Below are 17,121 nucleotides of genomic sequence, written 5' to 3'. Positions count from 1 at the left end.
CTTTCTTGGTGGACTTGAAGTTGTGATTCTGTAATTTTATTGCTTTTTTAAATTTTATCATGTAACTTTTCTATGTTCATTTACTGACTTAATAATAATATAATACTGTCACCATTTTGACATACACTAATACAAAATGTACCAGCAACTGAAAGATCTAAAAGCAAGAAAGTGTCAACACCATTTGTCCTTCATATTGTATTGAAATGAAAGTGTCTTAGTTCCCAACTTGTGTTTATTCCTCAGAACCTCTTAATCATGCCAATTTACCCCAGCACATATGGGGTAAGTGGAAAGTATTATAGGCAAAAATAGAAAAATCGTAAAGCAAAAACTATGCCAACTAACACCAGTCTCCCCTACTGAAAAAAGAACTTTTATTTTGACAAAATTTGCATGTAATACAAATAAAAAGTGAAAACATATGCCAGAATAAAACCTTTGGGACAAACAGGTAAAACAAACATTTAATAACAATTTTAAATTAATTGTTTTTCACAATCAGACATGCTAATCCTGCCACTGCTATTTAAGAATTGCTACCTCACCAGTGCTGACATTATATCACTTAAAGATAAGTGTCACTGCAAATCCATTGTTGTTACGACAAGAATTCAAACATTATTGCACATCATTACAGCAGGAATTCAAACAATGTTATTGTACATGATTTAAATTTTTTCCACACATTTCCAAAATTATTTGTAATTATCTTCCTTCAAAACTGTTTTTGCTTGATATGACATTACAGCAAAACTAGTTTAGCTACGTAATACCAAAAATAATTAATTATTTGTAGTCTGACAGCATTTAGCAGTCCACAATGACACACAATCTAGTAATGACAGAGTATTACATTTTGGCCCAGTTACAATGTTCCAGATGAGATGTAACAAGTATTTACACTTATAATTCCCTATAGATACATTGTATCACTTTTATATGTCATCTAGAATGAAAACTGATGTACTGCTTTCATCTTAAACACTACTATCTCACATCCTATCACTGCTATTGCTAATATCACCATCACTGCCTCTATCACTTTCCGAATGGTCATCCATTGTGTCATACGCATTTTCAGGCACTGCATTCTCCTCTGCAAATTCCACATCACTCTTGTCACTTGTAATGTAAAAAGCTGATTCCACAGCCTGAATGACACCGTACACTTTAAGATTGGGAATCTGCTCAGTCAGGCCATCTACGGCTTTAGGGTCACCTCGACACCCTTCGACTCCCAGTTCCCTGTGATAAGAATGAAAACACTGCTTTTACTAGTGACAATTAGACCATCCAATTGAGGTACATCTATATTGTGTATGTTTGTACAACAGAAACTTTAATTACATACGTGCAGACTCATATTTCCTCAGATAAAAAATTATGAGAAAAGAATCTAAAGGGAAGGGACAAAAGACAGCAAAATAAAATGAAAAGGGGAGGGGGGAGTTAACATGGGGAAAACGGGTAAATGGCTGCAGGAAATACAAGTTAATACTACATATAAATTTTGAGAGACTCCAGTACTGTGCAGTGTGCAATACAAATGTTACTCATGGTACAGACTGAGGTCAGGATGACTTTAAAAATGCAATGTAAGGTCAGTCCTTAGGTGCACCACTCAGACTCTGATATTTGGGGAGATGATCCTTCTGGCATAACATGTATGTAATCATTTAAGTCCAGCATGTTGTGCTGCTCAGCAGTAAGTTGAGCCTATAGTTGGTCAACTTTGCTCTAGACAACAGTTGATGGTGGCCATTTAGTCAGGTAGAGAGCTTATTGTTGGTCACATCCCTGTAAAAGCCTATGAAGAAATTTACAGCAGACAGCCCAGAATTCAGGTAATGTTACACCCATGAACCTGATAACTTTTCACCCCTGCAGCAACAAACTTAGGGAATTCTGAAAAAGATTTAGCTGCAAAATTGTGAACGGGTTATTTAAAACAGTTCTATATTAATGTAAGAAGAGTTCTTTGAAAAGAGAAAATAATGAGTTCAGAATAGAAAGATAGATTACAGTGTGTCCAAATTTCAGGATGGAGATGCCAAATGCATACTACTACTGACTACACAAAGCATAACTCAGCAGAAACAAAAAAAATCTGTTAGTATATCGACAAAGAACGCTGATATGGCAACAATAAAGCCCTTGAATTACTAAAAAACATTTATCACATTCCCAGGTACACAGTCACATCATTTTGTATTACACTGAAACCTTCCAAAATACTACCCCACATTGTAGCCATGAATGCAATATCTTTAGATCTAAGCTACAGCAGTATCTCTGTTCCTTCTGATGTGATCAGGACTTTCTCACTTTACAGCTTTATACACCCCATCCCAATTAGCATTTATGCTTTTGCAGGCGTATTCCTGAGCTGACCATCTGATGCGTCCTTCCCTACACAAACAAAAATATCACAGAGACAGTGCTGCCAGTTGAATGATGTGCACACTGCCACCATTTCTTTCTTTATTTCTCCTCCTCCTCCTCCTCTCTCTCTCTCTCTCTCTCTCTCTCTCTCTCTCTCTCTCTCTCTCAAAAATTTGCTGCCCATAAGAATTTTCCACCTAGGCCCAGGATCATGTGGCACAGGTGTAAATATGGGGCTGACAGCAGGCCTAGTACATGATCCAAATGGTTTCACACATTACCTCTGCTGTGATAGGGTACGATATGTTTCACACAGAACTGGAATGAGACAGGTTGTTGGAACATAGCAAGATGGAATACCTATGCTCACTATAAAGCCACTCCCAACATTTTCTTTTCTTTTCTTTTCTGTTCTCTTTTCCATATGCTACCCATATACCAAAGGGTGTGCCCCTAGGGAGTTTTTTGTGTGTGTATATATATATATATATCAATATAATGGAAGGAAACATTCCACGTGGGAAAAATTATATATAAAAACAAAGATGAGGTGACTTACCGAACAAAAGCGCTGGCAGGTCGATAGACACACAAACAAACACAAACACACACACAAAATTCAAGCTTTCGCAACAAACTGTTGCTTCATCAGGAAAGAGGGAAGGAGAGGGGAAGACGAAAGGAAGTGGGTTTTAAGGGAGAGGGTAAGGAGTCATTCCAATCCCGGGAGCGGAAAGACTTACCTTAGGGGGAAAAAAGGACAGGTATACACTCGCACACACGCACATATCCATCCACACATACAGACACAAGCAGACATATTTAAAGACAAAGAGTTTGGGCAGAGATGTCAGTCGAGGCAGAAGTGTAGAGGCAAAGAAGTTGTTGAAAGACAGGTGAGGTATGAGTGGCGGCAACTTGAAATTAGCGGAGATTGAGGCCTGGCGGATGACGAGAAGAGAGGATATACTGAAGGGCAAGTTCCCATCTCCGGAGTTGGGATAGGTTGGTGTTGGTGGGAAGTATCCAGATAACCCGGACGGTGTAACACTGTGCCAAGATGTGCTGGCTGTGCACCAAGGCATGTTTAGCCACAGGGTGATCCTCATTACCAACAAACACTGTCTGCCTGTGTCCATTCATGCGAATGGACAGTTTGTTGCTGGTCATTCCCACATAGAATGCATCACAGTGTAGGCAGGTCAGTTGGTAAATCACGTGGGTGCTTTCACACGTGGCTCTGCCTCTGATCGTGTACACCTTCCGGGTTACAGGACTGGAGTAGGTGGTGGTGGGAGGGTGCATGGGACAGGTTTTGCATCGGGGGCGGTTACAAGGATAGGAGCCAGAGGGTAGGGAAGGTGGTTTGGGGATTTCATAGGGATGAACTAACAGGTTACGAAGGTTAGGTGGACGGCGGAAAGACACTCTTGGCGGAGTGGGGAGGATTTCATGAAGGATGGATCTCATTTCAGGGCAGGATTTGAGGAAGTCGTATCCCTGCTGGAGAGCCACATTCAGAGTCTGGTCCAGTCCCGGAAAGTATCCTGTCACAAGTGGGGCACTTTTGTGGTTCTTCTGTGGGGGATTCTGGGTTTGAGGGGACGAGGAAGTGGCTCTGGTTATTTGCTTCTGTACCAGGTCGGGAGGGTAGTTGCGGGATGCGAAAGCTGTTTTCAGGTTGTTGGTGTAATGATTCAGGGATTCCGGACTGGAGCAGATTCGTTTGCCACGAAGACCTAGGCTGTAGGGAAGGGACCGTTTGATGTGGAATGGGTGGCAGCTGTCATAATGGAGGTACTGTTGTTTGTTGGTGGGTTTGATGTGGACGGACGTGTGAAGTTGGCCATTGGACAGGTGGAGGTCAACGTCAAGGAAAGTGGCATGGGATTTGGAGTAGGACCAGGTGAAACTGATGGAACCAAAGGAGTTGAGGTTGGAGAGGAAGTTCTGGAGTTCTTCTTCACTGTGAGTCCAGATCATGAAGATGTCATCAATAAATCTGTACCAAACTTTGGGTTGGCAGACTTGGGTAACCAAGAAGGCTTCCTCTAAGCGACCCATGAATAGGTTGGCGTACGAGGGGGCCATCCTGGTGCCCATGGCTGTTCCCTTTAATTGTTGGTATGTCTGGCCCTCAAAAGTGAAGAAGTTGTGGGTCAGGATGAAGCTGGCTAAGGTGATGAGGAAAGAGGTTTTAGGTAGGGTGGCAGGTGATCGGCGTGAAAGGAAATGCTCCATCGCAGCGAGGCCCTGGACGTGCGGAATATTTGTGTATAAGGACGTGGCATCAATGGTTACAAGGATGGTTTCCGGGGGTAACAGATTGGGTAAGGATTCCAGGCGTTCAAGGAAGTGGTTGGTGTCCTTGATGAAGGATGGGAGACTGCATGTAATGGGTTGAAGGTGTTGATCTACGTAGGCAGAGATACGTTCTGTGGGGGCTTGGTAACCAGCTACAATGGGGCGGCCGGGATGATTGGGTTTGTGGATTTTAGGAAGAAGGTAGAAGGTAGGGGTGCGGGGTGTCGGTGGGGTCAGGAGGTTGATGGAGTCAGGTGAAAGGTTTTGCAGGGGGCCTAAGGTTCTGAGGATTCCTCGAAGCTCCGCCTGGACATCGGGAATGGGGTTACCTTGGCAAACTTTGTATGTGGTGTTGTCTGAAAGCTGACGCAGTCCCTCAGCCACATACTCCCGACGATCAAGCACCACGGTCGTGGAACCCTTGTCCGCCGGAAGAATGACAATGGATCGGTCAGCCTTCAGATCACGGATAGCCTGGGCTTCAGCAGTGGTGATGTTGGGTGTAGGATTAAGGTTTTTTAAGAAGGATTGAGATGCAAGGCTGGAAGTCAGAAATTCCTGGAAGGTTTGGAGAGGGTGATTTTGAGGAAGAGGAGGTGGGTCCCGCTGTGACGGAGGACGGAACTGTTCCAGGCAGGGTTCAATTTGGATGGTGTCTTGAGGAGTCGGATCATTAGGAGTAGGATTAGGATCATTTTTCTTCGTGGCAAAGTGATACTTCCAGCAGAGAGTACGGGTGTAGGACAGTAAATCTTTGACGAGGGCTGTTTGGTTGAATCGGGGAGTGGGGCTGAAGGTGAGGCCTTTGGATAGGACAGAGGTTTCGGATTGGGAGAGAGGTTTGGAGGAAAGGTTAACTACTGAATTAGGGTGTTGTGGTTCCAGATTGTGTTGATCGGAATTTTGAGGTTTTGGAGGGAGTGGAGCTGGAAGTGGGAGATTGAGTAGATGGGAGAGACTGGGTTTGTGTGCAATGAGAGGAGGTTGAGGTTTGCTGGAAAGGTTGTGAAGGGTGAGTGAGTTGCCTTTCCGGAGGTGGGAAACCAGGAGATTGGATAGTTTTTTGAGGTGGAGGGTGGCATGCTGTTCTAATTTACGGTTGGCCTGTAGGAGGATGCTCTGAACAGCCGGTGTGGATGTGGGGGAGGAAAGATTAAGGACTTTTATTAAGGATAGGAGTTGACGGGTGTGTTCATTGGCCGAGTTGATGTGTAGGTGAAGGATTAGGTGGGTGAGGGCAATGGATTGTTCAGTTTGGAACTGGTATAGGGACTGATGGAAGGAAGGGTTGCAGCCAGAGATGGGAACTTTGAGTGTGAGGCCTTTGGGGGTAATGCCAAATGTCAGACAAGCCTGAGAAAATAAAATATGCGAGCGTAATCTGGCTAGGGCGAAGGCATGTTTGCGGAGGGAATGTAAATAAAACTTAATGGGGTCATTGTGGGGGTGTTGTGAGGGTGACATGGTGTTAGAAGGTGGAAAGTGTAACATGAGGTGAAATGAAAATGAAAATAAAAATATATGGGGAGAGATAAAGGTGAACCGGAAAGAAACTGGGGATCTGGAATGAAAAAAGGCGAAAAGGTGTTGGTTACAGCTGGGCTATGTTGGACTTGGGTTGGTAGACAACGATGTGCATAAAGGTTAGGTGGTTGTGTTGCCGCCAAAACACGTTAAAGGACAGAGAAATTCGGGAAAATTTCGAAAAAACTGCGTGTAGTATATTAAAAGGAGTGGTATTGTGGTGGCAGATTATGAAAATGAGGCTAACAATTGTCTGACGAAGAAATAATGGCGTTAAAACCTGTGGGAAGCGGCTAAAAATGATCGGTGATGTGGGAAAAACGGAAATGGAAATAAAGCGAAAGTTATTAGAACTGGCCGAAATGGTTGTTTAAAAGGTGAAAGGAGCTGTTTGTGAACTAGAAACGGTGGATATTATAGCGGCGGTAGTGCTGAAAGCGGCAAAAAATTTTTTTGGTTATGGTTTGGAAGTGGGTTACGTATTGTTGAGTATATATATAGGCGGGATAAAATAGTGCAGATTACGGTAAAAAGGAGAAGGTGAATACAAAGTGAAACTACTGGCAAAAACAGAAAGAGGAAAATAAGACGACAGAAAAGATTTCGAAATGGAACAGTGACAATAACAAACGTAATTGTTGGATTCAAATTAATGATATCAATATAATGGAAGGAAACATTCCACGTGGGAAAAATTATATATAAAAACAAAGATGAGGTGGCTTATCCCAACATCACCACTGCTGAAGCCCAGGCTATCCGTGATCTGAAGGCTGACCGATCCATTGTCATTCTTCCGGCGGACAAGGGTTCCACGACCGTGGTGCTTGATCGTCGGGAGTATGTGGCTGAGGGACTGCGTCAGCTTTCAGACAACACCACATACAAAGTTTGCCAAGGTAACCCCATTCCCGATGTCCAGGCGGAGCTTCGAGGAATCCTCAGAACCTTAGGCCCCCTGCAAAACCTTTCACCTGACTCCATCAACCTCCTGACCCCACCGACACCCCGCACCCCTACCTTCTACCTTCTTCCTAAAATCCACAAACCCAATCATCCCGGCCGCCCCATTGTAGCTGGTTACCAAGCCCCCACAGAACGTATCTCTGCCTACGTAGATCAACACCTTCAACCCATTACATGCAGTCTCCCATCCTTCATCAAGGACACCAACCACTTCCTTGAACGCCTGGAATCCTTACCCAATCTGTTACCCCCGGAAACCATCCTTGTAACCATTGATGCCACGTCCTTATACACAAATATTCCGCACGTCCAGGGCCTCGCTGCGATGGAGCATTTCCTTTCACGCCGATCACCTGCCACCCTACCTAAAACCTCTTTCCTCATCACCTTAGCCAGCTTCATCCTGACCCACAACTTCTTCACTTTTGAGGGCCAGACATACCAACAATTAAAGGGAACAGCCATGGGCACCAGGATGGCCCCCTCGTACGCCAACCTATTCATGGGTCGCTTAGAGGAAGCCTTCTTGGTTACCCAAGTCTGCCAACCCAAAGTTTGGTACAGATTTATTGATGACATCTTCATGATCTGGACTCACAGTGAAGAAGAACTCCAGAACTTCCTCTCCAACCTCAACTCCTTTGGTTCCATCAGTTTCACCTGGTCCTACTCCAAATCCCATGCCACTTTCCTTGACGTTGACCTCCACCTGTCCAATGGCCAACTTCACACGTCCGTCCACATCAAACCCACCAACAAACAACAGTACCTCCATTATGACAGCTGCCACCCATTCCACATCAAACGGTCCCTTCCCTACAGCCTAGGTCTTCGTGGCAAACGAATCTGCTCCAGTCCGGAATCCCTGAATCATTACACCAACAACCTGAAAACAGCTTTCGCATCCCGCAACTACCCTCCCGACCTGGTACAGAAGCAAATAACCAGAGCCACTTCCTCGTCCCCTCAAACCCAGAATCCCCCACAGAAGAACCACAAAAGTGCCCCACTTGTGACAGGATACTTTCCGGGACTGGACCAGACTCTGAATGTGGCTCTCCAGCAGGGATACGACTTCCTCAAATCCTGCCCTGAAATGAGATCCATCCTTCATGAAATCCTCCCCACTCCGCCAAGAGTGTCTTTCCGCCGTCCACCTAACCTTCGTAACCTGTTAGTTCATCCCTATGAAATCCCCAAACCACCTTCCCTACCCTCTGGCTCCTATCCTTGTAACCGCCCCCGATGCAAAACCTGTCCCATGCACCCTCCCACCACCACCTACTCCAGTCCTGTAACCCGGAAGGTGTACACGATCAGAGGCAGAGCCACGTGTGAAAGCACCCACGTGATTTACCAACTGACCTGCCTACACTGTGATGCATTCTATGTGGGAATGACCAGCAACAAACTGTCCATTCGCATGAATGGACACAGGCAGACAGTGTTTGTTGGTAATGAGGATCACCCTGTGGCTAAACATGCCTTGGTGCACAGCCAGCACATCTTGGCACAGTGTTACACCGTCCGGGTTATCTGGATACTTCCCACCAACACCAACCTATCCCAACTCCGGAGATGGGAACTTGCCCTTCAGTATATCCTCTCTTCTCGTCATCCGCCAGGCCTCAATCTCCGCTAATTTCAAGTTGCCGCCACTCATACCTCACCTGTCTTTCAACAACTTCTTTGCCTCTACACTTCTGCCTCGACTGACATCTCTGCCCAAACTCTTTGTCTTTAAATATGTCTGCTTGTGTCTGTATGTGTGGATGGATATGTGCGTGTGTGCGAGTGTATACCTGTCCTTTTTTCCCCCTAAGGTAAGTCTTTCCGCTCCCGGGATTGGAATGACTCCTTACCCTCTCCCTTAAAACCCACTTCCTTTCGTCTTCCCCTCTCCTTCCCTCTTTCCTGATGAAGCAACAGTTTGTTGCGAAAGCTTGAATTTTGTGTGTGTGTTTGTGTTTGTTTGTGTGTCTATCGACCTGCCAGCGCTTTTGTTCGGTAAGTCACCTCATCTTTGTTTTTATATATAATTTTTCCCACGTGGAATGTTTCCTTCCATTATATTGATATCATTAATTTGAATCCAACAATTACGTTTGTTATTGTCACTGTTCCATTTCGAAATCTTTTCTGTCGTCTTATTTTCCTCTTTCTGTTTTTGCCAGTAGTTTCACTTTGTATTCACCTTCTCCTTTTTACCGTAATCTGCACTATTTTATCCCGCCTATATATATACTCAACAATACGTAACCCACTTCCAAACCATAACCAAAAAAATTTTTTGCCGCTTTCAGCACTACCGCCGCTATAATATCCACCGTTTCTAGTTCACAAACAGCTCCTTTCACCTTTTAAACAACCATTTCGGCCAGTTCTAATAACTTTCGCTTTATTTCCATTTCCGTTTTTCCCACATCACCGATCATTTTTAGCCGCTTCCCACAGGTTTTAACGCCATTATTTCTTCGTCAGACAATTGTTAGCCTCATTTTCATAATCTGCCACCACAATACCACTCCTTTTAATATACTACACGCAGTTTTTTCGAAATTTTCCCGAATTTCTCTGTCCTTTAACGTGTTTTGGCGGCAACACAACCACCTAACCTTTATGCACATCGTTGTCTACCAACCCAAGTCCAACATAGCCCAGCTGTAACCAACACCTTTTCGCCTTTTTTCATTCCAGATCTCCAGTTTCTTTCCGGTTCACCTTTATCTCTCCCCATATATTTTTATTTTCATTTTCATTTCACCTCATGTTACACTTTCCACCTTCTAACACCATGTCACCCTCACAACACCCCCACAATGACCCCATTAAGTTTTATTTACATTCCCTCCGCAAACATGCCTTCGCCCTAGCCAGATTACGCTCGCATATTTTATTTTCTCAGGCTTGTCTGACATTTGGCATTACCCCCAAAGGCCTCACACTCAAAGTTCCCATCTCTGGCTGCAACCCTTCCTTCCATCAGTCCCTATACCAGTTCCAAACTGAACAATCCATTGCCCTCACCCACCTAATCCTTCACCTACACATCAACTCGGCCAATGAACACACCCGTCAACTCCTATCCTTAATAAAAGTCCTTAATCTTTCCTCCCCCACATCCACACCGGCTGTTCAGAGCATCCTCCTACAGGCCAACCGTAAATTAGAACAGCATGCCACCCTCCACCTCAAAAAACTATCCAATCTCCTGGTTTCCCACCTCCGGAAAGGCAACTCACTCACCCTTCACAACCTTTCCAGCAAACCTCAACCTCCTCTCATTGCACACAAACCCAGTCTCTCCCATCTACTCAATCTCCCACTTCCAGCTCCACTCCCTCCAAAACCTCAAAATTCCGATCAACACAATCTGGAACCACAACACCCTAATTCAGTAGTTAACCTTTCCTCCAAACCTCTCTCCCAATCCGAAACCTCTGTCCTATCCAAAGGCCTCACCTTCAGCCCCACTCCCCGATTCAACCAAACAGCCCTCGTCAAAGATTTACTGTCCTACACCCGTACTCTCTGCTGGAAGTATCACTTTGCCACGAAGAAAAATGATCCTAATCCTACTCCTAATGATCCGACTCCTCAAGACACCATCCAAATTGAACCCTGCCTGGAACAGTTCCGTCCTCCGTCACAGCGGGACCCACCTCCTCTTCCTCAAAATCACCCTCTCCAAACCTTCCAGGAATTTCTGACTTCCAGCCTTGCATCTCAATCCTTCTTAAAAAACCTTAATCCTACACCCAACATCACCACTGCTGAAGCCCAGGCTATCCGTGATCTGAAGGCTGACCGATCCATTGTCATTCTTCCGGCGGACAAGGGTTCCACGACCGTGGTGCTTGATCGTCGGGAGTATGTGGCTGAGGGACTGCGTCAGCTTTCAGACAACACCACATACAAAGTTTGCCAAGGTAACCCCATTCCCGATGTCCAGGCGGAGCTTCGAGGAATCCTCAGAACCTTAGGCCCCCTGCAAAACCTTTCACCTGACTCCATCAACCTCCTGACCCCACCGACACCCCGCACCCCTACCTTCTACCTTCTTCCTAAAATCCACAAACCCAATCATCCCGGCCGCCCCATTGTAGCTGGTTACCAAGCCCCCACAGAACGTATCTCTGCCTACGTAGATCAACACCTTCAACCCATTACATGCAGTCTCCCATCCTTCATCAAGGACACCAACCACTTCCTTGAACGCCTGGAATCCTTACCCAATCTGTTACCCCCGGAAACCATCCTTGTAACCATTGATGCCACGTCCTTATACACAAATATTCCGCACGTCCAGGGCCTCGCTGCGATGGAGCATTTCCTTTCACGCCGATCACCTGCCACCCTACCTAAAACCTCTTTCCTCATCACCTTAGCCAGCTTCATCCTGACCCACAACTTCTTCACTTTTGAGGGCCAGACATACCAACAATTAAAGGGAACAGCCATGGGCACCAGGATGGCCCCCTCGTACGCCAACCTATTCATGGGTCGCTTAGAGGAAGCCTTCTTGGTTACCCAAGTCTGCCAACCCAAAGTTTGGTACAGATTTATTGATGACATCTTCATGATCTGGACTCACAGTGAAGAAGAACTCCAGAACTTCCTCTCCAACCTCAACTCCTTTGGTTCCATCAGTTTCACCTGGTCCTACTCCAAATCCCATGCCACTTTCCTTGACGTTGACCTCCACCTGTCCAATGGCCAACTTCACACGTCCGTCCACATCAAACCCACCAACAAACAACAGTACCTCCATTATGACAGCTGCCACCCATTCCACATCAAACGGTCCCTTCCCTACAGCCTAGGTCTTCGTGGCAAACGAATCTGCTCCAGTCCGGAATCCCTGAATCATTACACCAACAACCTGAAAACAGCTTTCGCATCCCGCAACTACCCTCCCGACCTGGTACAGAAGCAAATAACCAGAGCCACTTCCTCGTCCCCTCAAACCCAGAATCCCCCACAGAAGAACCACAAAAGTGCCCCACTTGTGACAGGATACTTTCCGGGACTGGACCAGACTCTGAATGTGGCTCTCCAGCAGGGATACGACTTCCTCAAATCCTGCCCTGAAATGAGATCCATCCTTCATGAAATCCTCCCCACTCCGCCAAGAGTGTCTTTCCGCCGTCCACCTAACCTTCGTAACCTGTTAGTTCATCCCTATGAAATCCCCAAACCACCTTCCCTACCCTCTGGCTCCTATCCTTGTAACCGCCCCCGATGCAAAACCTGTCCCATGCACCCTCCCACCACCACCTACTCCAGTCCTGTAACCCGGAAGGTGTACACGATCAGAGGCAGAGCCACGTGTGAAAGCACCCACGTGATTTACCAACTGACCTGCCTACACTGTGATGCATTCTATGTGGGAATGACCAGCAACAAACTGTCCATTCGCATGAATGGACACAGGCAGACAGTGTTTGTTGGTAATGAGGATCACCCTGTGGCTAAACATGCCTTGGTGCACAGCCAGCACATCTTGGCACAGTGTTACACCGTCCGGGTTATCTGGATACTTCCCACCAACACCAACCTATCCCAACTCCGGAGATGGGAACTTGCCCTTCAGTATATCCTCTCTTCTCGTCATCCGCCAGGCCTCAATCTCCGCTAATTTCAAGTTGCCGCCACTCATACCTCACCTGTCTTTCAACAACTTCTTTGCCTCTACACTTCTGCCTCGACTGACATCTCTGCCCAAACTCTTTGTCTTTAAATATGTCTGCTTGTGTCTGTATGTGTGGATGGATATGTGCGTGTGTGCGAGTGTATACCTGTCCTTTTTTCCCCCTAAGGTAAGTCTTTCCGCTCCCGGGATTGGAATGACTCCTTACCCTCTCCCTTAAAACCCACTTCCTTTCGTCTTCCCCTCTCCTTCCCTCTTTCCTGATGAAGCAACAGTTTGTTGCGAAAGCTTGAATTTTGTGTGTGTGTTTGTGTTTGTTTGTGTGTCTATCGACCTGCCAGCGCTTTTGTTCGGTAAGTCACCTCATCTTTGTTTTTTTATATATATATATATATATATATATATATATATATATATATATATATATATATATATATATAAAAACCAAGTGGATGATGTCACAAGTTTCCTGAGGCTTTTTGCGGATGATGCTGTTGTATACAGAGACATTACAGTGGTAGGAATCTGTAGCGAAATGCAGGAAGATCTGTAGAGATTCTACACTTGGTGCAGGAAGTAACAATTGACACTGTATAATTACACGCTTACGGATCAATCAATGGAGGACGTTACTTCCATAAAATATCTAACAGTATGTGTATGGAGTGATTGGAAGTGGAATGGTTACATAAAATTAATTGGGGATAAGGCTGATGCCAGACATTCTTTAGAAGAATTATCGGGAAACTTAGCCGATCGACAGAGGAATTAGCTTACAGAACAATAGTTGAACCAATATTTTAATACTGCTCGTCAGCCTGGGATCTGCACCAGATTGATAGAGGGAATAGAGAAGATCCAAAGGGAAGCAGAATGTTTTGTTAAAGGTTCGTGTAGTAAGTGTGAAAGCCTCGTGTAGATGCCAAGTCAGCGCCAGTGGTAGATGCTGCAAGAGAGATGTTCTATATCATGCATGGTACGGTCTACTGTTAAAATTTCGAGAGTGTCATCCAATATATTGCTTCCCTCTATCTATACCCAACAAAAAAACTGAAGATAAAATGAGAGAAATTGGAGCCCACATGGAGGCTTGCCAGCAACTGTTCTTCCTGCAGACCATAGTGACTGGAATAGGAAAGAGGAACTGACCGGGGTACAGAAATTGCCTTCCACCACTCACCGTAAGATGGCTTGTGCAGTGTAGATGTAGATGTAGGCAGTGTTACTAGAAGAGAGGTTACAGCTGGAGGAAAGGTGACTGCTTAGGCTTAAGGAGATAGGAAAACCATCCAGGAGAAGTTGGCGGAGACTCTTTGGAAAGCATATACATCACATTAGTAGAGGACATATATCAATGAACTAGAATGAATTTTCACTTTGCTGCAGAGAATGTGCCAGTCTGAAACTCCATGGCATATCAAAACTGTGTGCCGGGCTAGGACTCCGACCCAGAACCTACGCTTCCACGGGCAAAGACTCTACCGATTGAGCTATCCGGGCAACTCTCAACTCACCCTCACAGCTTCCCTTCTGCGAATTTGGACAGTAAGAGAGGGATATTAATGGAAGTAAAGCTGCTAAGGCAGAGCATCGTCTGTGCCCGGGTAACTCAGTTAGTACAGCATTTGCCTGTGGAAAGTAAGGCTCTGGGCTGGATCCCCAGTCCACCACACACAGTTTTGATATGCCAGGCAGTTTTAAGCAATTAATCAACTATGTGATCAGACCGAGCTGGCCACACACCATCTCATTCGGTGGCAATGGCACGACACGGATGAATTATGACACTACATTAATAAATATGTACAGATCTCACGTTTTCAGTGTATTGTTCAGTCTCTAAACACTCCTAAATAAACTTAATGCACAAAACAAAATATTGCAGTGATGTGGAGATTTCAATATTGACTTTCTTAAAGGCAGGAAATGCGAGTACGAGCTATCACGTCACTAATACAAACTACTTGGCTCCACCTTTAAAAGATCTAATTAAGAAATCTGCTTTCCATCACATTTTTTTAAGTATAGAAAATCAATAATATTCAATCTAAGCCTTAGACACTACAAAGGTCAAGAAGCCCACTTAATAACAGAAAATGCTAACTCCAAATGGCAATGCCTATTTAAAAAATAATTTAATAACGAAAATGACACTTTGAAATGTTTGACTCCTTTCACGAAACATTACTTCAATATTAAAATTCCATTGAAACCGAGGAAATTTGGAGGGGGAAAAAAATAAAAAATAAAAATAAAAATGCACAAGCTGCCGGATAATGAAAGGTAAGTTGGTCAAGGGATCTAGTAACACAATGAAATACATTTGGACAGTTGGAAAAATGAAGAAAAGAGCAGCATACTAAAAACGAAAGTAAATTATGGGGTTGTCTCTCCTTGAAGCGACCTTACTCACTTTGGAGGGATCCCCACCATTCACCATACTTTTCATCTGAACTGATTACTATTATGTAGTAATAGGCACTGGTAGGTCCACAAAGAGATTTATTATCCCAGTTATGAATCGGTTTAACTTCCGACCGTCAATAACTTCTTACAACTGATAACGAGAACAGACTCTCATTACGGTTCCGAGTCAAATTTGGTTCTGCGTTATACACAGATCTCCTCGGTTACCGAGTCCCACCGTCACAGAACTTCGCCACGGATGGAGCTCCGTGGCACGCCACACTGCTCTGCAGACTCTGAGCTTTCACCTGCTCTAATGTCACGAGCAGCCATCTCGTGTCCCCAGAATATCTCCGATATAAATCACTGCACCGATCCGAAAAGAACCTAAATTTCTTTTATATATAACTATTATTACTTAAACCTAGCCTTTTGCAGCTCAGTTCGCAGCCTTATACTTAATTCTATAAACACAAACACACACAATCTCAAATCAGCAGTAATCACCATCTCCCATTGACTACCCTGCACATTTGCATCGTTGCAGGTGACATCAAATCATAAGAAAATAGCACAAACAACTGTTTCAGTGAAGTACCTGAGAACCTCATAACAATGAACTGCCATAGAACCACTACATTTCAAGCTTCATATACAGCCATTGTGCATCAATGTTTCTCCATACAACATCAGACACAGGGATGGCGACAGTGGTGAAAACACTGAAAAATAAACTCACGTGAAACTGATAACATATCAAACCTAAATGAAGTTCAAGCAGGCAAAATACATTACAGAACCCATCATAATTTGATCCTATCCATCACAGCTACTGAAGCTTCGAATCTGAATAAAATATATGCTTGGTACTGATTCCGAGGCCTGTTGTTACATGCCTAAGTTAGTTACATGTTCCATAGCTCATGTGAATGATTCTTTTATCAAAATGATGTGGTACTAGTCAGTTTACAGGATATGTATACATGATCAGTGTTAACATTAAGGAACAAATAATTTTATTCCTACTCGTGCAACTATATTTAATACCAAGGCTCTCTCTCTCTCTCTCTCTCTCTCTCTCTCTCTCTCTCCGTCCCCCGCCCCCCCTCCCTCTGTCCGTCCGTCCGTCCCTCCCTCCCCCCCCCCCCCCCCCCCAAATCAGTTTTCATGTTGAAATTCTTCAATGGAGTAAGGAGAGTTGTCCAGGAGACATGATTTTAGATTTAAAACTTGCTTTGGTACCAGTTAGGCATTTTATGTTATTGGGCAAATGATCAAAAATGTTTATTGCTGCATACTGAACTCCTCACTGAGCTGCTGAGAGCTTTCCCTCATGAATTGGGACAAGTATGTAATGGCATTTGGGGGGAAGGCGGATAGTCGTCTTCGGTTCATTGGTAGAATTTTGGTAAGATGTGGTTCATCTGTAAAGGAGACCGCTTATAAAACACTGATACAACCTATTCTGTGTTTGGGATCCCTATCAGGTCGGATTGTGGCAGGACATAGAAGCAATTCAGAGGCGGGCTGCTAGATTTGTTACTGGTAGGTTTGATCATCACGCGAGTGTTACGGAAATGCTTCAGGAACTCGGGTGTGAGTCTCTGGAGGAAAGGAGGTGTTCTTTTCGTGAATCGCTACTGAGGAAATTTAGAGAACCAGCATTTGAGGCTGCCTGCAGTACAATTTTACTGCCGCCAACTTATATTTCGCGGAAAGACCACAAAGATAAGATGAGAGAGATTAGGGCTTGTACAGAGGCATATAGGCAGTCATTTTTTCCCTCATTCTGTTTGGGAATGGAACAGGGAGAGAAGATGCTAGCTGTGGTACGAGGTACCCTCCGCCACGCACCATATGGTGGATCGCGGATTACGTATGTATAT

At 44.7% G+C, this 17,121-nt stretch overlaps 1 protein-coding gene across 4 annotated transcripts in view; it reads right to left on the bottom strand.

Annotated features, from left to right (window-relative positions):
* LOC126428312 (uncharacterized) overlaps window positions 1-17,121 on the bottom strand; it is a 196,262-nt gene that overhangs the window by 38,348 nt on the left and 140,793 nt on the right. For 2 of the 4 annotated variants that reach the window (XM_050090247.1, XM_050090246.1), the window contains one exon: window positions 361-1,248. The exons of the other annotated variants lie outside the window; for them this stretch is intronic. In XM_050090247.1, the coding sequence (XP_049946204.1) occupies window positions 996-1,248 (253 nt within the window). In that variant the 3' untranslated portion in view covers window positions 361-995. Of the gene's footprint in view, window positions 1-360; window positions 1,249-17,121 lie in introns of those variants that run through there. 4 annotated transcript variants of the gene reach the window in all.

The sequence above is a fragment of the Schistocerca serialis genome, chromosome 12 (assembly GCF_023864345.2).
Source record: "Schistocerca serialis cubense isolate TAMUIC-IGC-003099 chromosome 12, iqSchSeri2.2, whole genome shotgun sequence".
Classification (NCBI taxonomy): Eukaryota; Metazoa; Arthropoda; class Insecta; order Orthoptera; family Acrididae; genus Schistocerca; species Schistocerca serialis.
This window is presented reverse-complemented; position numbering and strand designations above follow the sequence as displayed.